This window comes from Rhineura floridana, chromosome 11, assembly GCF_030035675.1.
Source record: "Rhineura floridana isolate rRhiFlo1 chromosome 11, rRhiFlo1.hap2, whole genome shotgun sequence".
Taxonomy (NCBI): domain Eukaryota; kingdom Metazoa; phylum Chordata; class Lepidosauria; order Squamata; family Rhineuridae; genus Rhineura; species Rhineura floridana.
This window is the reverse complement of record NC_084490.1, coordinates 13,062,078-13,088,154: the sequence shown is the minus strand read 5'-3', so window position 1 is coordinate 13,088,154 and position 26,077 is coordinate 13,062,078. Positions and strand designations below refer to the sequence as shown.

The window sequence follows — 26,077 nt, the reverse complement described above, 5'->3', positions numbered from 1 at the left end:
CTGCATTTAGTTGTGGAAGTTGTCTAGTGTCCATGCACTGAGATCTATTTGTGTGGTAATTGTGTGTTACTTTTGTGTTCTCAGCCGGGACCAGGAGTCTCTAATAGTGAAAAGCATTCACTTGCCTGGAATCGACCTCTTGTAGCAAAATTAAAAACTCTTCAGAATAAGGTATAAGAACTACCGGGGGGGGGAGTAGAGACAGGTGGGAAGGGGGACTTTGTACCCTGTCTACAACACTGATGTCTACGTTTGTGGGTAGTTCTGGGCCAGGAAAAGTTGAAGTGTGCATTCAGATCTCCAAGGAAAAGGGGTGTGTCACACACTGTGTGATTCTGTCCCTTTCAAAAAGCTTCAGTGAAGACGCAAAGTGGCTTTGACCTTTCTCAAGTCTTCTGTCATTGTTTTCCGCCAGTTTCGAAGGGAGCGTCCAAAAGCCTCCAAGGATCTTTTCTCATTGAAGGCTTTGGTCCAGCGCCTTCACATTGGTGAGCCGTCCCAGCACGTGATGAGTCTCCTGGGATGCAGGTGAGATTTCCTGGATACCACTTGAAACCCCACCTTCTGGCCCACGGTAGCCTTTTGCCTTCTGAGGCTTGAATAAGTGAAGCCCATGGATTTTTTTAAAACAGCAAACAAAGCTTTTCTCTGAAATCATGAGGACTCGGGACTGTAATTTGCTCGTAAGCTTGCCATTGCTTTGATCTCATACATCGGGTTGGCTATCTTCATGCTTGCTTCTGCTTTTCTTTTTAAATCTAGAATCCCACAGGGCCATCAGTGTCTTTCAGATGTGTAAAGCAAGAGTGCATTCTTTGACCTCAGAAACACAGAAATGGGTTTTTCCCCCACCTGATGTAGGACAGTACTGAACTAGAGGGACCAGTGGCTGACTCGTTATAAAGGAAGCTTCCTACGTTCCTAATAGGATTGAAAACAGGCCTGGAAAATCTGCCCTTTTAACCCAAGAGTTTTCCCTTGAGTTGGCTGCACAGAAGAATCTCCTGGCTCAGCAAGAGCAAGGGGGCATCTAGATTCTAGCCAGATGCTTTGTTTCTGACAGGTGCCTTGGAGAAAATCAAGCAGTGCATGAAGGTGATGCTCTCCCCCCACCATGAATGGATGGGGGAAATCTGCTGTGGCCCTCCAGGTGTTGGTGGGACTGTTATCGTGCATGACCCCTGGCCACATTGGCTGGGGCAGATGACAGTTGATTCCCCTGTCCCTGCTCATAAATGTGGCATCCTGTGTTGCAATACTGTGCATGCATGAGGGAGGAGGAGGCTAGTTTTGGACAGGGGAGAATCTGTGGACTTCCATATATTGCTGGATGACAACTCCCGTTGGGAGAGATGGGAAGCAGGTTTCATTCACCAGGCCTCCTCTCCTTCAACTGTCCCCTGGTGGCAGCCATGCCATCAGATCGCCTCAGTGGGAGAGATCAGAAGCAGGGCTCATTCTGTCAGCTCTGCTGAAAGACCGACTCTGTCAGGCACCTCCTACCCCTGAACTGGTTTTATAACAGCTGGTCATTATAAGAACTACTGAGTTTGCTTTTTTCCTCTTCCCTCCTGGCTCCTTTCCCCTTGTGTCTTTTTTTTTTAAGATTGCAAGCCTGTGGACAGGAACTGTCTTGTATTAATTGATTAGTTGAGCAGGGAGTTGGACTCCACAGCCTTATAGGCCCCTTCCAACTTTGCTGTTCTATGATTGCATGTAAGTCACTCTGGGAGTCTTTTTGGCCAAAGAGTGGGGTACAAATACTATAAACAAATAAGTAATAAAGTATCCCTCAAGATTGGCCCTGCTGGTTGAAGCTGATGGGATCTGGAGTCCAGCAACATCCGGAAGGCTGCAAGTCGGGTCCGTCTCCCCCCAATCTGTATCAGGCATAACTAATCTGTCTCTTCAATTGGCAGTGCCTGGCAGGGTCAGATGAAGGTCAACCTGTTGGGGCCCTTGGCGTGGGTTGAACTCTAGGGTGTTGGGCCAGGACTGCAGGCAGGGCCCAGAGCAGGGAGGGTTCGACTTCCAGAGCAGAAAATGGCAACTGCAAGGGCCAGAGGCAGAGATGAAACTCAGAACCATGCAGAGGTCAAGACTAAAGGCAGCCATTTGGAAAAAGGAAGCAGGGCTTTAAGTGGGAGGATAAAGTAAATGTAGGACGTCGCCTTATACCAAGTCAGGCCACTGGTCCACATGCTCAGGACTGTCTGCTCTGATTGGCAGCACCTCTTGAGGTTTTCAGACAGGAGCCTCTCTTTCTCCCTGTCCTATCTGGAGATGCTGGGGATTGAACCTGGGACCTTCTGTGAATATCAAGCAGGTGTTGTACCACTTACCACAGCCCTTCCCCCTAAGAAGCATGTTGTGAGTTCTGAGGCTGGGTCTTTATAAGGCCTGGTAGGCAGAGTTTGGCCCTCGGAGGGGTCAGCTGACTGAGTACTCGGGCAAGCTGTTAAAAGGCGCCCTCGAGCCCCAGAGCTCCGTCTGCCTGGCTTTGCAGGGGAAACAGAGCACTAATGGTGCAGGAGGCAAGCCCCCACCCTGGTAAATAATAAATATTTTTGCAAGAATCCTACCAACCAGCACATACTAGCTAGGCTGGCAAGTCCCAATCAATCTTTGGCCGGCCCCCCTTCTACATCGCTGTCTTCTGCCACCTTCTCCAGGTACCCCTCGGATTTGCACGCCTTCTCACGAAGCCGCCTCCCCGGGCCCTGGGACTCGAGCCTGGCTGGCACTCGCATGAAGCTGCCGAAGCCACAAACCTGGGATCGGGAGCTGAGCCAACACGGGAACAATGCCGCAGTCTGGGAAGAGCTGATTGGTAGGTGTGAGAGTTGAGGATGTGGGTCTTTTTCTGCATTCGCCCCATCTAGTAAAAAGTGGCATCACAAAATCTTCTGCTTTTCAAATCTGTAGCAAGTCGAGAAAACATTTGTTAGTTTGATAAGCATTTTTGTAACATTGGGAGAAGCAGGGCTTGTTCAGTCAGCTCTGCTGAGAAGACCAGCTCCATCAGGCTCCTCCTTGATCCTAAACTGTTTTTATTCCAGCTGGTCATGGTAAGAAATACTATTTAATGTTAAAGAATCTGCACCTGAGTTTTCTTTTTTCCTCTTCCCTCCCTGCCCTTTTTTCTTTTTGTGCCATGACTGATTGCACGTAAGCTGTTCTGGGAACCTTTGACTTTGGCCCCAAATAAACACCCACAAGGATCTCTTGTTGGGCCTTTGCAGATGCAGGGAAGCTGCCTTTCATGGCCATGCTGCGGAACCTGCGCAGCATCTTGCGGACTGGTGTGAGCGAGCGGCATCACAAACGCTTACTGAAGCGCCTGGAGGACAAGGTGAGTCTGCTGCACGGGGGGTGGGGGGTGGCAAAGCCATGATAGGAACATTGGAACCTGCTTTAAACTTGTTCAGAGTATTTGTCTCTCTACCCCAGGATTATTGGATTGTAGCCAGTGTTAAGTCACACTCAGAGTAGACCCATTGAAATTATTACCCATGATGAACTTAGGTCCATTAATTGTAATGGGTCTGCTATGAGTAGAATTCAGTTGGATGCAACCCATTGTCAGTTCTGCCTTTACTTAAATTGCTAATATTGTATTGTTTGCTAATCTACTCCAATTCCAGCTTTCCCTGATTCTTTTTATTTGTTGAACAAGTCACTTCTATCCAGCCAATCAGTCTTTTTCGTTTGCCTGCTTCCTTAACATCATTGTTGATCTAACCACTGCCATTTGCTCCCATAACACATACTAGTTCCTTCTGATTTGAAGCCCCTAATGTATTCTGTCTCTTGTGGATTGAACAAAGGCAGAGTATTTTCTTTTAGCACATCATGTGTGTTCAGTGGCTATCTGTACTTTTCTGTGTTTCATTTCCCTCTGATCGCATTGTTCACAGCTACGCCCCCCCCAAAAGACCAACTTTATATATCTGTACCTCAGCATAATGCTCAATGCATCTGATGAGGTGCATACCTAGGGAGGTGGTGGGTTCTCCAACTCTGGAGGCATTCAAGAGGCAGCTGGACAGCCACCTGTTGGGTATGCTTTAAGCTGGATCCATGCATTGAGCAGGGGGTTGGACTCGATGGCCTCATAGGCCCCTTTTCATCTGTACTCTTTTATGAAGTCAACTGTAGTCCATGAAAGTTTATGCCACGATAAATTTGTTTACTCCTTAAGGGGGGCTACAAGGTCCTTTGTTTTCATGTGCATATATTATTCATTATTATATTTATTAGTTGCATTTTTGTGCTCAGGTGCTTCAAACCAACTTACACAGTAAAAATATAAAATAAGAAAGATACTAAAAACCGGCAGAAAATACTCATTTGACAAGTCCTGCCTGGTCTAGGCCGCTTATGTATCCAGCAATCGTCCCAAATTAAAAACCATACGCCTAGATAAGTAAGAATGTTTTTGCCTTGTGCCTAAACACACAGCAATGGCATCAGGCATGCTGGAGAGAGTGTTCCCCAAATGGGGAGTCACCACTGAAAAGGCCTGTTCTTGTGTTGCCAGAAGAGGAGGAGCGAATGGTCTGCCATTCACAGCCATTAAAGAAAAATGGAGCATTTTGGAGAGAACTGTTGCCATGGCAGCAAAACTTGCCCTGACAATAGATGTGCCTCTGCTGGCGGCATTAGAGAGACAGGACAGCACAATGCAACTCCGTGTGTTCCACATTTCTCTCCCCCCCCCACATTCCACAGCTCCCTACAATAAAAAGTCCCTTCTTCAACACCCACCCCACGCCTCTCTTCCATTACGGTGATGGGTATTTGCTTCTTTTGTTACCTTAGTCTCAATTTTATTAATACATTTAATGTAATAAATTAGTTAAAACATGAATACAGTCAGTTTGAATTTTCCCCTCGAGCTTATCCAATTGGTGTTTCTCTGCAACTCCCAGGAGTCTGTGATCCACAGCAGGCAGCTCCCTTTTCGCTTCCTTGCGGCGTACAAGATCATCCAGGAACTGGAGAAGGACCTTGAAGACAAGGGTGAGGCCTGCATGACCTCAGATGCACTAGAATCTAGATAGTTACTCAAAAAGGCATCAGAGGTGACTGACGAGGGAATTGGAATTGGAATGATGATATAAAACGGGTGAGGGACTTTGTGTTGTCACTGAAATTCCTTCTTATTCCATGTCAAGATGGTTCGGTCCCAGGAAATTAGTGCACACGAGACTTCCAGACAGAAAGCTAGCTTTTATTACTTGCGTAAGGAGACAGCGATAACACACGCATGTCTGCCTGAACACAGACTGAGACTCCCTTATATACCCTCGCAACATCCAAGGACACGTGATCCCACATAGCGAATAAAAGAATTTCTATCCGCGATGTGCGCCAGAAGAGCTGTGCAGTAACCCCGTTAGCTGTTAAAGCGGTGGGAGTTTTAAAGATTTACATTATCATTTCAATCGCTCCACCCTTATCTCTAAGTAACAGTACCCATCATGACAGTTGTGTGGAATTTTCCACATCAGCGTCTGGGGCTAAATGTGGCCCTATAGGCTTCTCTAACTCAAACTAGCCTTCTCAGGGACTCTCTCCAGGCCACACTCGCTACCAGCCCAGTTCCACTCCCTCTGTGAGTGCTTTTGCCTGGCTGGAACGTGACTGTGAACTGTGCCTGAAGGAAGGGGCGCGTGTGCCTCAACGTCTTGAGTTGTGCACGGCTGGAACGCATCACACAGGTAATGGTCTGGTGGTTGCGTCCATTGCTCTGTCCGCTTCTGTTTCTGGCCCCACCCACCATTAGCATGCGGCCCCTGGGAGCTTGCCCATGGGGGGGGAGATGTGGCCCTCAGACGGTCACATAATGTCCTCTTCTCCCCCTGTCCCCTTGTCTTAGATGTCAGTGATGTAACTGTTTCTCTTTCAAGGTTCTGTATCAGCCATGGGGGGTAAACAGCGGAGAGAGAGAGGAGATGGAGGGTTGGGGCGGAGAAGATAAGAAAGTGGGAATGGTAGACGGTGAAGGAGGTTGACTCTAAATGACTTGCAGGGATTTGAGGGAGGGAGGCAAGGTGAGGTAATACGACAGGGGCAGCTAGGTTTCCTGTGGGGTGGTATGAATCGGCAGCCTTATTTGTAGGGTTTGGGGGGTTGATTGGGGTGTCTGTGGAAGTTGCAGCTAGATTAAATGTTCCATCTTTTTCTCTGTCCCCCCTCCCACCAGAAAAGCCCTGCCCTAGCAACACGGCTATTGTCCTAAAGATCGTGAAGGAATTTGGACTGCCCATCTCTAAACCTTGGCACATCAGAAAGCCAAAGCAGTCTTTTACCCGCCGAAGACTTCGTTACTGCATGGATATCCCGGTTATCTTCCAGATGGTGAAGCAGGAGAAGAAAAAACTCTCCAAGGCCAGGTAGTATTGGTGCTCTGTCTGTCTGTCTTTGATTTTGCGTGGTATAGTGGTTAAGGTGCTGGGCTATGACCTGGGGGACCAGGGTTCGAATCCCCACACAGCCATGAAGCTCACTGGGTGACCTTGGGCCAGTCACTGCCTCTCAGCCTCAGAGGAATGCAATGGTAAACCACCTCTGAATACCGCTTACCATGAAAACCCTATTCATAGGGTTGCCATAAGTCAGAATCGACAAGGAGTCATAGCAGAGGCTCAGGGAACACACAAGGGAAGTCCTTGCTTGCATACAGAGGTGAAAGGTCAGTCTAATCCAGCATCCTGTTTTCCAACAAGAGCCAGTTGGATGCTTCTGGGAAGCTTGTAGGCGGGGCATTCTGTCTGTCTCCAACATCTTTGACTTGTAGATTTATTGCCATTGAACATGAAGGCTTCAATTTTAGCTACTACTTAGGATGGCTTTAAAAAAGGTTTATACAAATTCATGGGAGGATAAGGCGATGTTCTTCCTCCACTATCAGAAGCAGGATGCTGCTGAGTGCCAGTCACTGGGCATCACAAGTTGGGAGAGTTGCTGTTGCGCTCAGGTCCTGCTTGTGGGCTTCCCACGGGTATCTGGTTGTGAGGACAGGATGCTGGACTAGATGGGCCTTTGGTCTGAACCAGCAGCGCTGCTCTTATATACTGAGATGGAAGAGCGCTGTAGCATAGCTTTTGACTTTTTAAATAAACCAATGAACAATCTGTGGCTAACTCATTCTACCTATTTCGCATTCTTCTTTTAAAAAAATAAAACCTCCTTTACGCTGTGTGTAATTTCACTTATGCAGATCGTTTGCCACAAAATAACTGGTGGCTTCATCTGTGGCTGCAGCAGTGGCACAGGAAATAAGTGTGTGGTGTTCATTGGTACCGGTGTGTTGTCTTCTGTCACAGGGATGTGCATTGCAGCCGTGCCATTCTGCAGCGTTACCGTGAGGCTTTAGAGACAGCGATCCACGTTGCTGTTCGGTACAACGTGCCCCCAATCCCTGGCCGCACCCTCATCCTGATCTCCTGCCAATCAGAAATGTGCGAGCCTTACGTGCAAGCCCGGGATCTCTGCTGCCCAAGCACTGACCAGAAGGATCACAATGAACAGAGCAGCAAACCCCTCACGGTTTGTTTGTCTTAAAAGTCTTACTTCTCTGTTTTCCCCCTCCCTGTCAATTCGTTCCATAATAGGAGACAAGTGGAGACTGGTCATAAGGGCAAATGGGGCACAGCCTCACCAGTCTCAGCATGCCCTCAGCCATCCCCTGCCTGCTTGCCTGCCTTCTTACTTACAACTAGTCAGAGAGTGGCCCTGGCTGTCAGCTTCCTCCTCCTCCTCCTCCGGTTCAATATTGCCCCTTGTAGAACTCAGCAGGGAGGAGGATGGAGGGGGCAAAACTAGAATCAGTTGGCTCTGACTGTCATTGGCTCTAGCTTCACCTACCATTGGGCTCCGTACTTTCCACCCCACCAAGTCCTAATTGGCACCAGCCACCACAAAGCATGTGTAATAATGAAACCCTTTTGATAACTCTGCTTCCTGCCCCATTTAAAACAAACAACACACACACAAAAACTACCATGCTATTTCCAGTAAAATGTGCCAATAATTTGCAGGAACTCTTCATTTCATCATCAGCTACTTATTATTTGTTTTAGTATTTATAACCCTCTTTTCCCACTTAAAAATAAATGCTGAAGGTGATCTACAACCTACTTTAAGAACCAATACTGATCTCAATTTTTTTGCATCGCAAATACTAGAGGCTCCAACCCTGCGTACCTTGCACACTGACCCCGCCACCTAATCCCAGGAAGGGGAACCCAAGGCACCCACCCCACCAAACCACCCAGTGGCTCCAGGTGTTCCTGTGGCTGCTACTGCCTCACTCCCCTTGCACTGACCCCCTCCCCCAGGTTGCCACGGCAACTCCCCACCAGGATATTCTCCCACAAAGGAGAAGGGGAGGAGGGAGGCAGGTGGTGGAAACAAGCTGCACAGGAAGGACACGCAGCACAGGCCTGAGTATCTTCATAGCAATGGTACTGCTCTCCTGCCGCTTCCATCCTCCTCACCCTCCATTAGTGATATTGTAGTTGTTGGTGGCGGCGGCAGCGAAGCAGGATGCATGTTCATGAGCTGTCTGGGCTTGTCACTGCCCACACTCACACTGTCCGCCTGGCCTCTCCCGCCTTCCTTCCTACATCCCTGACAGCCTTGGTAAAGGGGGACCTTGCAGTAGTGACACCGAGGCCTCACATGAACCTCCTCAGTGGCTTGTGCAGGCTGCCACCAGCCACTGCTTGCTTGCTCTCCCCCCTCCCCGCTGTTGCCATCTCACTCTCTGCCCAGTCTTGTCCCCCCCCCCCCAGAGCAGCCTTTCCCAACTAGTGGGCCACCAGATGTTGTTGGACCACAATTCCCATCTTTCCTGACCATTGGCCATGCTGGCTGAGGCTGGCCTAGAGGATAGAGAGGACCTGTGGTAGCAGCTCCAAGGCCTTCCATGAACCAGCTCCATGGCTCGCCCAGGCCACGGCCCACTTGCTCTTATACTCTCTGCCCAGTCTTGCCTGCCTGCTCACTCACACTTACCACCACATGGCTCCTTAGACGTAGAGTCATCACACTGTAGTTTGCAGTGCCACCTGTTTGTGGGCAAGCAAACTGCAGTGTGATGTGTACAACTCTTACAAAAATACTATATAGTTAGAATAAAAAAAGTGAAGCAGGCATAACATCGGGTGATTAGTAAGAAATTCAGCAGGTCAGTAAAAGATAACTTTCAGCTCAGTAGGCCAAGAGACTTCTTATTTTCCACACAACAGCAGCCCAGCAATGCTAATGTCAGCAGCAAGATTGTTCCAGTCTTTCTACTAATTGTAATATCAGTGTCTGGAACCTGCAATGGTGTATATCTTAGTCAAATGACATAAAAGAAGGCCTTCTGGATTTTTTTTCTCTCTTCGGCAAATCCATTGGTAATTTGGGCTTGCCTCTGGCAGATATATTTATATCTAGGATAACCTAAGGGCACTTCTAGACTGGATATTTTTAGGTGGGATTCAATCACATATCAGTAAATTCACGTTGTGCCATTAAAGTTGATTTGGAGCATTTACATTACAAACCTGCTGTCTCCCCGCCATCCAGACTTTTTGCGATAAGGAAAATGCAAAGGAAAATGTAGCATAACGTTTGCTTGACCCAATGTTGTCTAATTTCCCTGCAAACAAATCAAAATGGATGCTCAGTAAACAGGTCATGTGGAAGTGGCCTGGCTCTTTCCACGTTTAAAGCCTAATAAATCCAGGGCAAGCCAAGGTGACTGCTTCCTCCAGCCACAAAGAAAGGCCTTCAAAGGGACTAGAGTCTTGTCTGCTTCTTTCTGAAAGAAGTATCTTCTGTCTCTCCTCCAGAAACTGGACATGGCCATGTTGTTGGGCTCCATGGTGTATTCTGTGTCGGAGCAGGCCCAGCTTAACCTGTGCTCCTACGGAACTGTTTTGGTGCCTGTTGCCATGACAGGCTCTGTGCTGAAGGACGTGCAACTTCTGCAAAGTAAGGTAAGACATAGCACTAGAGGCTGTGTATGGGGTTCCCCTTCCTAGTTGAAGGGTGTGACTTCCCTAAACAGACTTAATCCTTTGTACTTTTTTTCTTCTGAGCAGATAGAATCCAGGATAGGTATTTCACCATTACAAAAAAATTCTAACCATGAGAGAAAAGAAAAATTAAATCATGAGGAAATCAGTAACTTAACCCCCCCTTTTTGTTTGTTTTTTAGGAAGAGACTCTGGAATTTTTAGTTTATCCAGGAAATATTCTTTAGTAATCTCCCAGCCCAGATCAACAAGAGCAAATTGAAAATGGGGCTGTGAGCTTACTAAGATGAAGTGTTCAATTCAAAGTGGGGGAAACTAACCTCAGGCCCAGCCCCTAATCCAGCCTCCTAAGCATATTTTTGTTCTCTCTTTCTCCCCACAAGACTTCCTCAATTGTAACAGCACCAGGAAAAAGTTCAGAAAAGAAAAGTGTAGACAGATCAGCTGAGGAAGAGGGACCTGTGCCTGCATGCATGTGCACATTCAGAGTATGGGGTAGCCACACTTACTGCTATCGTGTCATTCCTAGAGGGTTGGCCAAGGATGAATGCGGACCTTGGACCAAAAAAAAAAAGTACTCAACAACCCTTACTTAATAGTCATAAGAGCCCTGAAAAGACACTTTGTCCATGCTGGTTTTGCAACTGTGTTTTTGTTGCAAAAAGAAAGACCACAGCATTATGGGAATTTGTGCTTGGCCTCTTTCCAATGTGTGAGTCTTCCAGTGTTGTGTTGGTGTTGCTTTTCCTCACCCGGCTCGCCAGCAGGAATCCCTGGTATAAGAACAGCTTGCACACTTCCTTGGCACGTGGGGGCCTTGCGTGTGCTTCAGAGCAGCACCTCACTTCCTCTCTTGTTTGTGCCGCCTCTAGGACATAGGCCTATTTCGTGACAGAAATTTTGCAGTCAGTGACGTCATCATGGACCTTATTGCTCGCCGCCAGCATGTGAGTTTTGGGGCTTGCAGTACAAATGAATTTCCTTCCCTCTAGTTACTAAGACGCCGTCCTAGTGAAAGAGATCCTGTTTAATCAAATGAGTAGTAAAAAGGGTGCATCATCTGTGGTTTTTTAGTTTATAGAAAAGGGATGACTGGATAGAAGTCATGCTGCCCTGGATTCCTACTGGGAGAAAGGGCGGGATATAAATCTAATTAAATAAATAAATAATAAAATAAACAAGTGTGTAAAATGATGCATGGCATGGAGAAGGCAGACAGGGAAAAGTTTTCCTCATAACACTAGCACTTTATTTATTTTGTTCCTGTGTTTTAATATCGCATTTTGTTTCGTGCAAGATGCTCGGAGAACAATGGTGTATAAATTATAGAAGGTGGAGATTTAAAGACGTACGAACCACATTGAGAGGCAGCATATCTCGGAATTAATGAATGATGAGAACAAACACCAACAGTTGCTGCCTCATGCAGTTAGCTTCCCCAAGGTACCTGGCTGTCACCTGTTGGAACCAGGTTGCTGGGCTATAGATGAGCCTCTTTTTTGGGGGGGGGAGGGATCTTATCCAATGAATCGTACAGTGTGCACATCTGGGGTAGTGTTAGAGAGATCTTCGCACCTTCTCTGCGTATCAGCTAGCCTCAGGCTGGGATTGCAATTCTGCCAAGCTTTCTTTGATTTTAGTGAGCGCTGCCGCCGATTGCTCTAATTGCAGTCTACCAACGAATGCTGTTAGTTAATAAGGAAGGCCTTGTGGGAACAGGCTCACTTGCTGATTAGCCTTGGGATCTGATGATGGTTAATGCTTGCTTGAGCAGATAGGTGTGGGGCTGTTGATGAGGTTTCTGCGTTCCTGCAGGTTGCTGACGCCTGTTTTATTTATTTTTTTTCCTTCCCCTGCTCCAGGTAGATACAATTCTCTTGCTGAGCGATAGCCCCGAGCATACTCTCCGTGGCTCCTGTCTTTGGCTATATCGCCACCATGTGGCTCCAGAGTGCCTCTTTGTCAATGTCTGTGCTCGTGCAGCGTAAGTAGGGGGCAGTTACAGGCCGTCGAGACTGGCGGCTCTGATGTCGGTGGGGCAGTGAATCTGTTACGGATTCCAGTCTGAACTTCCAAGGAGCTGTCCAAGGTGCTTTCAGTACCTTGGACAAGTCCTCTAAAGTTTGGATGAAAACCCGGAGCAGGTTTACTGCCCTGCTGATGTTGGAGCCGCTAGTCTCCACTGGTTATAGGCACAAAGGAAGCTGCCTTATATTGAGTCCATCTACCTCTGTGTATTGTCTGTACTGACCGGCAGCATCTCTTGAGGATTTCAAGCCTGGGAAGTTTCCAGGCCTGCCTCACTTGCAGGTTGATCCATCTAGTTTAAGTCTCTCTATCCCAGGGGCTGCCAACTTTTTGGGGGGGTGGTTGTGAGCACAATTGGGATTTTGAGAAAGTCTTGTGGGCACCAGCCACAAAGTGGCTGCTGGGGAAGGCGTGGCACGTCACACAATGGCTGCCATATCTAAAAAAAAAACAGCAGAAAAAGAGACAGTCACTAAATGGTCCAGACATACTCCCCCCCCCCTCAGCTGTGGGGGGAAAAAGCCACTGTCAAAAGCCACCGCCTTGCTCGCTCAGAGAGAGAAGGTCTTTGTGCCTCTCTTTTGTTCAGAACAGAAGGTGGGGGGGATCCAATCCTGGCATCCAGGGAAATGTGAGCATTTTTAAGGGCACACATTCAGTGTAGGAGAAGCTGAGCCAGTGTTGTCAGGAGCTGAGCAGGAAAAGCAAACAGTCTTATTGTGTGTTGTGGATTTACAGGGAGTGAGGTGGATATTTCTGGAGACCTTTCAGGGGCACCATAGGAGGTACTGGTGGGCACAGTGATGCCTGTGTGTGACCGTGGTGAACCCCAGTCTGTATTGATTGGCAGCTCTCTAGACGTTCAGATGGGGCATTCCCTGCTTTACCTATAGATGCCAGGGAGAAAACCTGGGACCTTCTGCATGCAGAGCAGATGCTCTGCCACTACAGCCCTTCCCTGAATATTTTCTACCTTGTAAAGTACACAGGCCCCATTTATTAGCATTCCTAGTCCACTTTCTTTAGGGCTCAACCTGGGTTGGAGCATTAGAAAAAAGCATGGGAGTAGGGTGGGCTACGCCATAGCATATTGAGTGCCCTTTCTTCCATTTTAGGAGTTCAAGGACGTTTAGTTCCACGAATGAAGTTGTGATGAGTGGGTTCAGTGAGCAGGTACTCAGGTGAGTCTTGGGGCTGAACAAAGATATGGAAGTCTGCTGACTGGCATTAATTATCAACATTCGTTTACTATGAGAATTTTATATTTAGTCTCTTGTGTGTTTTGTTGGATAAACAAAATAATATTTCCCCAATGGACACTGAGAGCTAGAAGAGGATTCTTTTTTTAACTTTTTATAAGCATTGATGGCTGGTGGCTAGTAGCAATTCAGCAGAGTTCAAACGGGTCGGCCAAGGAGCCTAAATTTTGAAGGGTGATATGTTTATATTTCGCAGCTTGCGTGGAAGTGCTTGGTATAAACCATTGTGTGTTTTGCAGATTCATGGCCGAATGTGGTGGCTCCCGGTTCCTAGAGCACGTTGAGAAGGCTGATGAAGTCCACGGCCTGCCGAAGCAGCGGAGGGCAGCATCGGCCAAGGAGGAAATGAAGGTTGCGCCCTTGATACCTGCCCCCAAGAGCAGGTGATCATGAGGCAAAGTCCTAGGAGATGGGACCTCCATTGCCTTGCAGCAGAGATTTGGGTTATGACCGCTTGTGTCCTGCATTGTTTTCTTTTCAGGTGGCGCTCCGTGAGGGTTTTTGTCTCTTCCACCTTCCGGGACATGCACGGCGAACGTGACCTGCTGATCCGCTGTGTCTTCCCTGAGCTAAGAGCCCGGGCAGCCCAGTTCTGCCTGACAATAGAGGACATTGACCTCCGCTGGGGAATCACCGAACACGAGAGCCAGCAGAACAAGTATGGAGAGGAGGGGAGAAGACGGGGGGGAGGGAAGCAGGGCTCGGTGTCAAAGGGTCCTGAGGAGCTGTGTGTGTTGTGGGGACGGACACGATGTGGGGATTTAGCATGGCACTTACTGGGTTTGCTACATTACAGTGAAATGCTTAAAAATATGGGTGGGCACCCGTTACGGCCCTGAGGCCAGCATGTGACAGTGAGTCATGCTGTGTGCTGGCGTTGGGCAGTGCCCAGGATTCCCTCCCCAGGGGGAAGGGACGTGGCACAGCGGTAGACCACATGCTTTGCATGCCAAAGGACCCAGGTTCAGTCCTCCACAATAAAGGCAAAGGAATGCAGTGGCTTCCCCCACAACTTCCTCAGTGTTCTCTCTCTCTCTCCCCCCCCCTCTCTGCAAGAGTGAGGGAGGTTCCTCTAACTCCGTACCACTGCTGCAATGCTCTCCAGCATCTGCCACCTGAGGTGGCTGCCTCACTGCATAATGCTAAGGCTGGCCTGCAGGCCAATTGCCAGCCTTGTGCCTATAATTTCTCTCGTGCAGTTTGGAATATTTTCCTTCTCATCCTTTTAAGTGTACTTTGGAAAGGCAGCTAAAGCGAATAAAAAAATGCAAAGTCAAATGTTTCTGCTGTCAATGTTGAGAGTCAGAAGCAAGGCATTTTGGGAGTTCTGTCAGAATATCTTGGGCTATTTTTTTTCCCCTTGTGCAACTGCTTTCTACAAGTGTATCTAGGAAGGTGGTAGAGTTGGGATTGCAGGCTGAGCAGGCAGATGTTGTGTTGTGAAGCTGCTCTTTCTCTTCTTAGGCAGCTGGAGCTCTGCTTGTCGGAAGTCTCTCAGAGTCAGCTCTTCATTGGGATCCTTGGCGAGCGGTATGGCCATGTCCCTGAGGAGTATTCCTTACCAGATGAGCCCCAGTTTGAATGGGTGAGTGAGGATTCTGAGTTTGTCTCATTGGCACTTAATGGCCAAAGGGTGCCCAGATGGAAGCATTTCTTCCCAAACAAAGTGGGTGCAGTCTGGATCCCCGGGACATGTTAAGGAGCGTCCTCTTCCTTATACGCAAAAGAAAATTTTGCTTCTTGCACCATAAGAGGGTATTCTGGTATGTGCCTTTTATTTATTTATTTATTTAAAATATTTATATCCCGCCCTTCTACCCTACGATAGGGCACTCAGGGTGGCTACAATAAAAACGAATACATACATAATAAAATGCACAATAAAAACACAAAACATTAGAGTAGATTAAAAGGCATAAAATACTATTAAAATGCATAAAATGCATTTTATATTTTTCTGAAAGATTTTCTCAGTGTAGCTTACAGATCAGCAAAAGCAAGACACTTTAACCTTGCAATCTAAAAGGACATGACACAAAAGGAAAACTGATCAGGAGGGAGAAGGAAGTTCTTCTAATGACCAGCTGGGACAGAAACAGTTCAAGGAAATGAGGAGCCAGAAGATGCTGATGTCCCAGGTGTGCCAGTGGAGCGACCCTACTTCCCTCTCCTGTCCCACTGTCTGCTATTGCCTTCTATACATTTTCTGTCAAAGGGAACTCTGATAGCCTGTCAGTGGATATAACACCTTGCAGAATAAACATACGTGAAATAAATAAAATAAGGGGGAGACTTAGGGTTATATTGAGTTAAAATTGCTCAGCTGTATGTTCTGCTGGCAAAATGTTTCACGTGGTTGGAACGTTGTTGCACAAGAGAATGCATAAGCAGGTTGCTGGTGACTGAGCAGTAGATTGCCCAATCTGTTGCGCAATGGGTTTCCTCTAGTGTCACTGTTGCGCTGGGTTGGACAACATCAGAACTCGCCCTTGCACTAGCGGACAGCAAATGTTATTCACAGTACAGCCCCATCTAACTAAATTTCAATAAGGGGAGATGGCAGGGAAAGAATCAAGTTTTAACAAACGAAGAATGCCGTCAAAGAGAATATGCTCAAAGCTGTTTGTGCAAAGCCGCTGTGGCGGGAGGCGTTGAAGTTGTGTTCAGCAAAGCGTGCGTGTCGTCTCTGCAGATGAAGTCTTATCCAACAGGCCGCTCCATCACTGAGCTGGAGTCTGTTCAGTTCCTGAACGGTTGCAACAATCCTGCTTCAGCGTCCAGGGCATTCTTCTACTTGCGAGAGCCAGACTTCCTTGGGTAATGCATTTTTTTAAAAAAATTACTGGCATATGCTAGAATGTGATTTAGCTTCCTTTTTTAAAAATTAATTCATCTCCCCTAATACGTACTTGAAGGGGGGAATATCTCCTATGTGTTTATCCTGCTTTAATCTGGATGTCTCGGGGATTTCAAATCAAGCTTTCTGGTCTGGCATGTTAGTGTCAGTAATGGTGATGCTGGTCCCACTGGAAGGGTACTTCATGTTCCAAAATGACACACAAGGGTGACATTTGGCCTCCGGTGAAGAAACATGCATCCTGAAGACGCCTATTTGGGCAAAGTAAGCCCATCAACTCTCTAGTTCTCTTTAGAGCTGTAGAGAAAATCTTTTGAATTGTGTGGGTGTTGTGTTTGGAGAAACTGTAGAAACAGGCTTGCAGTTGGGTTCTGGTCACTTCAGTCCCTCCCTTTTCATTTTTTAGTGAGTGGTGATGCTCTTATGCTAAGAAAAGAGAAAGCTGTGTGCTAAAAGAATGCTGCCCTGGGCTCCTGCTGGGAGGAAGGGCGGGATATAAATCAAATAATAAATAAAATAAAAGAAGCCTGGTTTTATTTACTTACCCTGTTTCTTTAAGGAGCATGGGCAATATGGTTCTGAATCTTCACAACAACCCTGCCAAGTAGATTAGGCTGAGAGATAGCAACTGGCTCAAGAACTTTGAGGTTGGGTGGGGATTTGAATCTCGGGCTTTCCTGCTGTAACTCACTCTCCACTATGGGCTTTGTAACCTGTATGTGTTATAGAAGCTACAAAACATGTTTGTATATGTCTGTTGGCCATTTTAAAGTGGTTCTGCTTAAATGTAAGAAGTTGTTCATGGTGCTAAAACTCTACTCCCTCCAGAGCAGCACCTCTGCTTCAAACAAAACAGGCTGAAATTGGTTTAGCTGATTGTGCTAGCCCCTAAAATTCTAGGAATCATAGTTTTTGTGAGAGGTGCTGAGAATTTAATTCCTTAGCCTCTTTTTTTTTTTTTTTTTTGTTCGTGGAGAATTACAGTTCCCTGAGTTGGTTAGTACAAAAAAAATGACAAGTACAAGCAAAGCAACAAAACAGTTTTGAAAGATGTAAAACCTGATGTGTAATGTGGCCTGAGATTTCACTAGGGTAGGTCTGAACTTTGAAGCTTGACTTTGCGGTCCAAAGGGTTAGGAACTTAGAGATCTGAAATCACCCGGATGATGAATTTTTCATCCAGTGCTCAATTATTTCACATATATGGTGTGATCTGTAGAACTGCTGATTACACTCAGCTCCCATCATGAAAGGAAGACTGGGTACATGTTTGTGGCAAAGTAAACTGATTTCCTGACTGGTTACCCAGAAAGAAGGCATGGCTTGCTTAGGATGGACAAGGTATGAGAATGGATATCCAAACACTTCCTAGACCTCTAGCTTTTGATTTGCAACCAAGACACCCACATTCTTTTGATGACCTAAATCTTAAAAGCAAATTTAGCGGAAGGTGGGTTTCCCTCAGTGCAGAATTAGAACTGTCATCTTTCTTAATCCAGTTCCCCTTGGCTCCCTTGTCTCTCTTGGCAGCTCCGTGCCAGATGCGTGGAAGGCAGATTTTGTGACTGAATCGGAGGAGGCCAAGAGTCGGCTGGCAGACTTTAAGGAATGCCTTGAGAAGTATGAGGGTGTGGCTTCAATTGCCAGGTGATGGGAAAGAGAGCCTGGTGGAGGCAATGGGATAGCCTACAATTCACCTGCGATATCTCTCCTTAACTGTTTTTTTCTCTGGTTTTGTTTTGTAGATATGTTTGCCAATGGGGCGGAGTAGCCCAGGGCAGGCCATATGTCAAGAGTCTTGAGGATTTTGGTGTCAAGGTCTTACAGGATGTGTGGGAATGCCTCCGGCATCAGTTTATTGAGGTAAATGGCTGGAAACGGCAACGAGCGAGTTTTTTTTAAAAAAACAAACATGAGTTTTGGGTATGAGAGGAGCTAGAACTGTTAAAATTACTTACGATATTTGTGAATGCATGGTGTGGGGAGAGTTGGCCATGCCTGTTGGCCCCACTCCCAAAACATCAACTTGCCCCCTTGCTAGGGATGTACGAAGGCATCGATTTCTGTTCCACCCCATGTTTGTTGCATGCAGTGCTGTTTCTGTTCTGCTGCAGTTCAGCTTCCAACAAAGATTACATTATTTGCTTTGCTGTCTGCTGTAATGGAATTTTGCATAATTAATTATATTGTTCCACACGCTTCATTTCAGTGCAAAGGAAATGCAATGCAAATGGGGTAAACAGTTATGAATTTCGTATTGTTTGCAGACTGGAAACAGCAGCAAATGATAATCATATTTGCTGGACTGATTTCCATTCCAGACATGGGACAAATAAGAGAACATCAGCAATTTCCCCTCCTCTTTCTTTTGAAATTCTCCACCATCTCCACCATTATCTCTGTCTGCCTGACCTCCACTTGTTCGGCAGAAGTCTTGAATGTGCCACACACATGTGGCCTTCTCCACGAGATTCTGAAGCCTACGTAGATCATGCAGTTACTCTCAGTTAATCATTCAGATTTTCTGCCAAAAGCATGGTGGTCAGGAGGGAGGAACTGGGGGGAGCACGTTGACGCTGGGTTGTGGGGGGATTGGCCCCCCTCCCAACACATTTCGTAAATGTGTGGCTGCTTCCTCATATCGGTGATGGTGGGGAGTTGATCAGAGGGTTGCTAAGAATAAGTCTGTGCTTGTGTTAAAACACTATAGTTACTTATTTTTAATTCATTATTCTTTTTAAAAACCCATAATTAAAAAAAATCATAACTTGTAACACAAGAAAGAGAAGAGAATTTAAAACAGGATGCTCTTTTATCAATTGTGTTTCAGCCTATTACAGATAATCTACTCTTCCATAAAACTTTATCAGTCTCATAATTGTTGCTTATGAAGTTTCAAGTAGCTTTAAAGACAGAGGCAGGATTGTGTGTAAATGCTAGATTTCAGGAGGTTTTGTTTTTAATCTGAGCTGTATAAATTGTGCAAATTAAAGCTGTATAATGTAGCACGAACTATTTTCTTTGAATTGAATTCAGATCTTAGTTCTGTAGAAAGGCAAAGATTTGTTCTGAAGCCCTGCCCTGCCATCCCATGCAAAACAATGGAAATTTTGTTCAGCTGCCCTTCTGGCTTCTAAGATGCTAGCAGGCATTTGCCCCTACACTCCAAGCATAGCTTTCAACCATAGGAGCTAGAAATGTAACTCATTAAAAAGAAAAGGGAGAAAACTGAGGTTCTTCAGAGGCACAGTGAGAAACCTAAACAGCTCTAGTAAAAAATTAATTTAAAAAGCTGTAGAATTTGAAGCTGTGTATGTTTTTAAATAATCACTCTTTGGGTGTCTCCCTCCCTCCCTCCTTCTTTCTCTCTTTCATACCTATCCCTGCTTATCCAGAGAGAAGGCTCCACTCTTGACAATGACTCAGACAAGCAGGAAGAAAATGTTCTGCAAGACTCTTTCCAGGAGTTGCAGCAGAGGAGATTCTGTGCCCGGGCAAAACTTCTCCATGCTACGGTCGCCCAGCTACGTGGGGGCAAGCTCTACGTTGTGAGTGGTGAACCCGGCCAGGGGAAAACCGTCTTCTTGGTAAGCAGAGGGAACTAGATTTAGGATTGGGAAGGATTCAGCTCATGGAGGAGATGCTAGATGCCAGTAGCGAACTTGATTTTCAGAGTGTGGATTTTCTTATGTAGCCAAAACACCTCATAATAATAATAATAATTTGTATCAGCAGGGTTGGGAAAACACCAAAGCTTGCAGAAGTACAAAAAATCCTTCAAGAACAAAAAACTGGGGGCAGGGTGAGGACCCCACCACAGCATGCTCATTGACCATGTAATGCTGACTTGCCAGGGGTAGGGGTGTAATGGTTATGTTCCTCTATTACCTCATATCTGTCAGCTACGTTCATGCACAGAGAGAGAGAGAGCATAACAAACGTATCTTTCAAAATGCATTAGCAGTTTTGCTCCTTTCTTCACTGCATCCATTTTGTTAAAACTTAAAACTGAAAGAGCAGTTGCCCTGAGAGCTGGCATGGGGTAGTGGTTTGAGTGTCAGGACTAGGACCTGGGAGCCCAGGGTACAAATCTTCCACTCAGCTGTGAAGCCAACTGGGTTGCCCTTGGCCCAGTTGCTGTCTGTCAGCTTTTAACCTGCCTCGCAGGGTTATTGTGAGGATAAAATGGGGAGGGAGGAGACCCATGAACGCTCCTTTGAGCTCCTTGGAGAAAAGGTGGCATAGAAATGGAAGGAATGGATGAATAAATGGAAAGCTGAGGAGTATTGATTTCCTCAACCTATGGAAAGCATAGATGACTGGGAAATCAAAGCGGGGCAAGCGAGTTCTGGGATCCACACTGACCAGGCCTGATTTGGCTTGGCTCGGACCATTGACCAGTTCTTCTCTTCTCTCTCCCCCTGCTTCTCTTTACCTCAGGCGGCTCTTTCCCAGGTCCTCAGAATGAAGGCCCCACCACAGAAGGAAGACCCTGCTCCCAGCTACCATGTTGTGGCCCACTTCACTAGGGCCCGGCCCGATCAGGCCGAAGCCCAGGTCGTATTGAGCCACCTGTGTGCCCAGCTGAGGAAATTGCTGGAGCAGCCTCCAACCCCACCCAGAAGCTACAGGTTAGCACAGCTGGAGTTCTTATTTATTTTATTTATTTATTGAATTTCTTAGTTGCCCATCTGGCTGGCTATCTAGCCATTCTGGGTTACATACAAAATAAACATACAGATACAATAAACATTAAAACTCTGGACAAAGATAATAAAATCTAGCCCACCCCAAAAGCCTGCCTGAAGAGCCAGGTCTTCACGGCCCAGCGGAAACTCATTATAGAGGGGGCATGGTGGAGATCATTTGGGAGGGAGTTCCACAGGGTGGGGGCCACAATTGAAAAAGTTCTCTCTCTAGTCCTCACCAGTCTGGCTGTTTTGACTGATGGGGTAGACAGGAGGTCTTTTGAGGCCGATCTATGGGGGGGGGGGATATCTTAGAGCTGTTGCTCTCTGGAATCAACTAGTGGAGAGGTGTAAAAGTTTGCACCCCAGGAGCCAAATGTGGCCCTCCAAATCTTTTGACGTGGCCCTCAGGAATCTCCCTACCTTATGTCCCCTCGCTGGCCCTGCTTCACACCCTCTTTTGAGCATTTTTGTCTGGTTGGAATGTGTCCCTGAATTCTGATAATACCCCTTGCTTGTCTGGATGGAGAAACGACAGAGAGGTAGGGCTCTGTTTGTGTGTGTGTGTGTGTGTACAAGCTAGCATACTGAACAGAGGGGTTTTTTACATTTATTGCTCCACCCACCTTTGTCCCTAGCCCCACCTACCAGAGACATATGGCCCCTAGAAGGGAATGTGGCCCTCTGGCTGAAAAAGATTCCCCATCCCTGAACTAGAGTTGTAACTTTTTCAGCAGGGAAGATGAAGGCGATGATGATGCTTCCACTTGGGCTAAGATGGATGTAACAATTTTTCAGAGGGCTGTTTCTTTGTGATAGCATTCTGCAAAGTTAGGCTTTGTTATCCAGCCAACCAGATGCTGGATCCATCTTGTCCCTTCCCTTGTTTAGTCCAATGAGCTACCCTCCTAAAAAAAAAAAAAAAAAAGCACATGTATTCTATTCAATTATATGTTTATCATCAAACATTTAGCACACAAACAGCTGCTAAACTGCTTCAGTGATTTGCGATGTCACAGGTGCTAGCCAATAAGCGTTCTACACAGCCAAATTTTTTTTCTTGTGCAATCTAATCACGCTGGAAGCCTGCAGGAGTTGTTTTGCAACACTTGCCCAGAGTGTGTGTGTTGTGTTGAGTGCACTTGCAGGTACTTCAAGCCATCCTTGCTAATCTGGACAAATAACATCAAGGGTTCGTTTAGTTTTCTTGGGGCTTCTTTTCCTCCCTGCTCTGTGTGTGTGTGCGCGTGTGTCATAGAGTCATAGAACAGTAAGTTGGAAGTGGCCTATGAGGCCGTCAAGTCCAACCCCCTGCTCGGTGCAGGAATCCAAAACGTGTGTGCTTATGCATGCGTGAACAAGGGACTTTGTGGCCACAGATGAAGCACAGAACCATAAATGAGCAAGTGGTTCTCATCAGAGATTTTGTTAACAACTCTAAGTGCTTAAAAAAAAAATTCCCGTGTTTTCTTGCAGGGGGCTGGTTGGCCAGTTCGAATCACTCCTTCACTCTGTGGCCCAGTCTTTGAAACGACGCCAGTCTCTAGTGGTTTTGGTAGATGGTGCTGACCTTATCCACGTAGCCGGTGGGCAGCTGGTTTCTGATTGGCTGCCTGAGGAGCTGCCTCCGGTAAGCTTTGTAGCTCCCTCCCCTCTGCATGCTGTCGGGTATATGCATCTTTTCCTCAGTGACATGTTGATGTTGTCCAAAGCACCCTTCCCTCTCCCTCGCATCCGCTCTCTGCATGTATGCATGCTCTTTCTTTGTCTGCCTCCCTGCAGCGAGTCAGCCTTGTCCTCAGTGTCTCTGAGGAGTCTGCTCTCCTTGGATCTCTGAAGCGATGGAAGGATGCAGTCTCCATCTCCCTTGGAGCCCTAGACCCCCCTGACCGAGTTGCTGTGGTCCGCCAAGACCTGGCCTTGTACGGCAAAAAGTTGGAAGAGTCTGCTTTTAATAACCAGGTAAATGGAAAAGAAGTGTTCTTGGAGTAGGTGGGTTGACTATCAGCAATCAGGACAGATGGTTTGATTGAGCGGAAAGCGATAGGTAAAACGTGTGCATTCCGTGTGACCTGGACTGTTCAGCACAAGTGTAGTGTTGAAATGTTTGTTGTTGAGTTCAAAGCTGTTTAGCTTCTTCCTTTGAATTAAGTTGCTAGCCCTCATGGAAGTGAAAACATGTGGGCAATTCCTGGTATTGTTTTGGAAGAAATGCACGCATTGGGCTTAATGAGAGAAAGAGGCTGTTCTAATGATACGTGAGCCTTGTTTAGCACTTGCCTCTTTTTCCCCATGGTGAAGCAAAATTAAAGATGTAACATGGGTGAAATGCATGCAGATTTTCACGACACGCACCACGTATTTTGGCTCTTTGTGAGTGCCACACATGCATCAGTTCAGGTTCCGGATTAGCTCTGGTTGATCTTTCCTTGCTGCTCTGTCTGTGTTTCCCTGATTATTAATAAGAGAGGACCAGGGCTAAATAGGAATGGATTTAGTGGGTAGAGCCAGAGGATGGCCTTAGTATTGGCTGAGGAACCAGCGAGACCTGGATTCAAATCCCTACCCAGCCATAAAGCTTGCTGGGTGACCTTGGGAGCAGTTGTCACCTCTCGGCCTGACCTACCTCACAGCGTGGTTGTAATGATGAAATGAAGGGAGAGCCCTGTGTGTCAACCTGAGCCCCTTGGAGGAAGAATGGGATAAAGTGTAATATAAGAAATATTTGCCTAGTTTTCTGTGTTCCCACCCCACCTCCAGTGGTTAGAAAAAACAGGTAGAGAAGGGGTGGGGAACCTTTTCAGCCTGAGGGCCACATTCCTTTATGGGAAGCCTTCCAGGGGCCACATGCCAGTGGTGGGTCAGGCCAGAGGCAAGAATGGACAGAGCAACAGATGTAAATGGCACGTTTTGTACAGTATCTTCTCCAACGAAATCACACATGCCCTCTGTCTCATCCACCTAGGCAAGCATTATCAAAGTTCAATCACACATTCAAACTAGGCAAAAACAGGAGGGCCGGGGAGGGTGGGATCCTGACATGGGAAGAAGGGTGTGTGGTGAGAGTCCTGAGGGCCAGATAGAAAGGCTTGAAGGGGCCACATTTGTGCTCCTTGGGCCTGATGTTCTCCAGTCCCAGGGTAGAGGACACTCTGGCTCTCTTGACCCCATCTCTTCCCCTGTAGATGCGGCTCGTGCTCCTGAAACGTGGCTCCCGGCAACCTTTGTACCTGACCCTGCTGACCCAGGACCTGCGCCTCTTTGCTCTGTATGAGAAGGTGAAGCAGCTGCTGAGAAGGGTCCTGGGTGGGAAGAACAACAACAAGGCCTCGCATGGCTCCGTATCTCAAGGGGTCTTTGCGGAGCTGGATTCTCAAGTTTCTCCTCTTTTCCTTCCACAAGCTCTCTGAGAGGATCCAGAAGCTGCCGGTGTCCCTCCCTTTGTTGCTGCAGCACCTGCTGGGGTGCCTGGAGCAAGATCACGGGGTGGAGCTGGTCGCTGTCGCCCTCGTCGCTCTCTGGGCCAGCAGAGACGGTAAGTCGCATACAAGGGGGGCCTTCAGCTGTGCCATTGCATGCAGGCCAGCTCTGCCCCGGAGGCTGCTGGCTTGTGAGATCCTGGGCCCCTCTAGATGTCCTTTCTATTGTGCATTCATGATGGTCTCCGGATGGTTATACACCATCACGCTGCCAATAACGTTTGTGTCTGTAGAAGTTTCAGGGCTGAAATACTGCTTCATTTCCAATCTGTACATGTACTGTAGCTTCTTGCAGAAATCCTATTGCTTTTCATATCACAAATGTTACTTTTTTGGGGGGGAGGGGGATTGTCCTGCTTTTCCTCTGCTGTAGCACAAGACTGCCGCTCTAGACAGCAATAAAATGTAGTAACATTGGGGAAACGGCGCAGAACAGCAAATAAAGCAGAACGATGTGTATATCCACCGCTAATGCTCTATTGTTGCATGACACACTGCCAGAATTAACATTGCAGAAAAACACCAGTCTGGAGGGACTCGCTGTGCTTCTATCAGAGGCAGTGATGGTCAGCATTCCTGATAATATTTATTATGAATATTGATGCTCCACCTTCCAGTCACATGGTTCTCAAGCATAGTCCCCTGGTTGATGGGTGGGTCCGGATCATGCTTCCCTTTGGCTCGGCAGCCCCAGGGCAACTCTCAGTTGCATCTGAGTGTTCCTTCTGTCAGGGAAGGGAGAAGCAAGGTCGCTGTCGCCTGCTCCACCTCTAGCTGATGGTTGGGGCCAGGATGGTCTCTTGCCCCTGCCCCCCCCCCGAAGTTCTTGGGAGGTGAGAATATAAAATCTCAGTAGTCCTTGGTCTAGAATAGGGACAGGTCCATCGACCGCAGACAGCGTGGCCAGTTGCTGGGGATGATGGGAATTGGAGTCCTAGAGGGCCACAGGTTCCCCATCCCTCGGTCTCCTCTAGAAGGTGACCATGGCTGTGACCCCTGCAGGGCTAACAGAGCAAGATCTTTACGCCATCCTTGCTGATTGGAAAGAGCTGAATGGGACAGACTTCACCTTGGAAGAAGTCGTTGGCGTTGAAAGAGAAGCTGGGAGCTATCCCATGGCCCCCTTCTTTGATTTCCTGCGGAGCCTGAGAGGGTGAGCAACTCAGGTTTGGGTTCCCTGGGGGTCACTGTGGTCACATTCAGGGTTGCTCCCCCACCCCTCTCCTAAGCATGTGCCCATGGGTGACGACAACTGCTTCTGAAGGTTATCGTCAAAGTAATTAGTCTCTCTATTTATTTACTTTATGAAGTATATATCCCACCCTTCCTCCCAGAAGGAGCCCAGGGCGGCAAGTGAAACGTTATATTTATATACTACATTTTCCACAAATGCATCTGTGCTCAAAGCAGTTCGCATAAAAAAGTCAAAATGCAGTAGTACAACGAGACATAATTTTCAAAATTTATCAGTGCAACATAACACTAAAAAACTGACAACTGATGTTCATTTAACATTTTTTTAGCGTTAGGGTTTTTATAGTGTTTTATTGTCAGAGTGCAAGTCAGACAAAATACAAGAAAAGAGGTTAAGAGATACGTTAATGATATGAATAATGTATACAATAAATAAAATAGATTATGAAAACAGCAAATATATTCCAATAATACTGTTTATCCTGACAGAATATAAATAACTGCTTAAGTGACTTGCAGCATCCCTAAGAGTACATAC

General features: G+C 46.9%; 1 protein-coding gene across 3 annotated transcripts in view; it reads left to right on the top strand.

The window, feature by feature from the left end:
- Positions 1 to 26,077, top strand: part of TEP1 (telomerase associated protein 1) — a 58,033-nt gene that overhangs the window by 10,615 nt on the left and 21,341 nt on the right. For all 3 annotated transcript variants that reach the window (XM_061590500.1, XM_061590503.1, XM_061590502.1), the window contains exons 8-31: positions 85 to 171; positions 416 to 528; positions 2,673 to 2,830; positions 3,243 to 3,352; positions 4,932 to 5,022; positions 6,209 to 6,398; positions 7,332 to 7,554; positions 9,849 to 9,995; positions 10,907 to 10,981; positions 11,897 to 12,018; positions 13,178 to 13,243; positions 13,561 to 13,704; positions 13,803 to 13,979; positions 14,786 to 14,906; positions 16,014 to 16,138; positions 17,709 to 17,825; positions 17,924 to 18,041; positions 19,574 to 19,765; positions 20,619 to 20,809; positions 22,343 to 22,496; positions 22,649 to 22,828; positions 24,052 to 24,144; positions 24,269 to 24,401; positions 25,348 to 25,498. In XM_061590500.1, the coding sequence (XP_061446484.1) occupies positions 85 to 171; positions 416 to 528; positions 2,673 to 2,830; positions 3,243 to 3,352; positions 4,932 to 5,022; positions 6,209 to 6,398; positions 7,332 to 7,554; positions 9,849 to 9,995; positions 10,907 to 10,981; positions 11,897 to 12,018; positions 13,178 to 13,243; positions 13,561 to 13,704; positions 13,803 to 13,979; positions 14,786 to 14,906; positions 16,014 to 16,138; positions 17,709 to 17,825; positions 17,924 to 18,041; positions 19,574 to 19,765; positions 20,619 to 20,809; positions 22,343 to 22,496; positions 22,649 to 22,828; positions 24,052 to 24,144; positions 24,269 to 24,401; positions 25,348 to 25,498 (3,278 nt within the window). The remainder of the gene's footprint in view (positions 1 to 84; positions 172 to 415; positions 529 to 2,672; positions 2,831 to 3,242; positions 3,353 to 4,931; positions 5,023 to 6,208; positions 6,399 to 7,331; positions 7,555 to 9,848; positions 9,996 to 10,906; positions 10,982 to 11,896; positions 12,019 to 13,177; positions 13,244 to 13,560; positions 13,705 to 13,802; positions 13,980 to 14,785; positions 14,907 to 16,013; positions 16,139 to 17,708; positions 17,826 to 17,923; positions 18,042 to 19,573; positions 19,766 to 20,618; positions 20,810 to 22,342; positions 22,497 to 22,648; positions 22,829 to 24,051; positions 24,145 to 24,268; positions 24,402 to 25,347; positions 25,499 to 26,077) is intronic.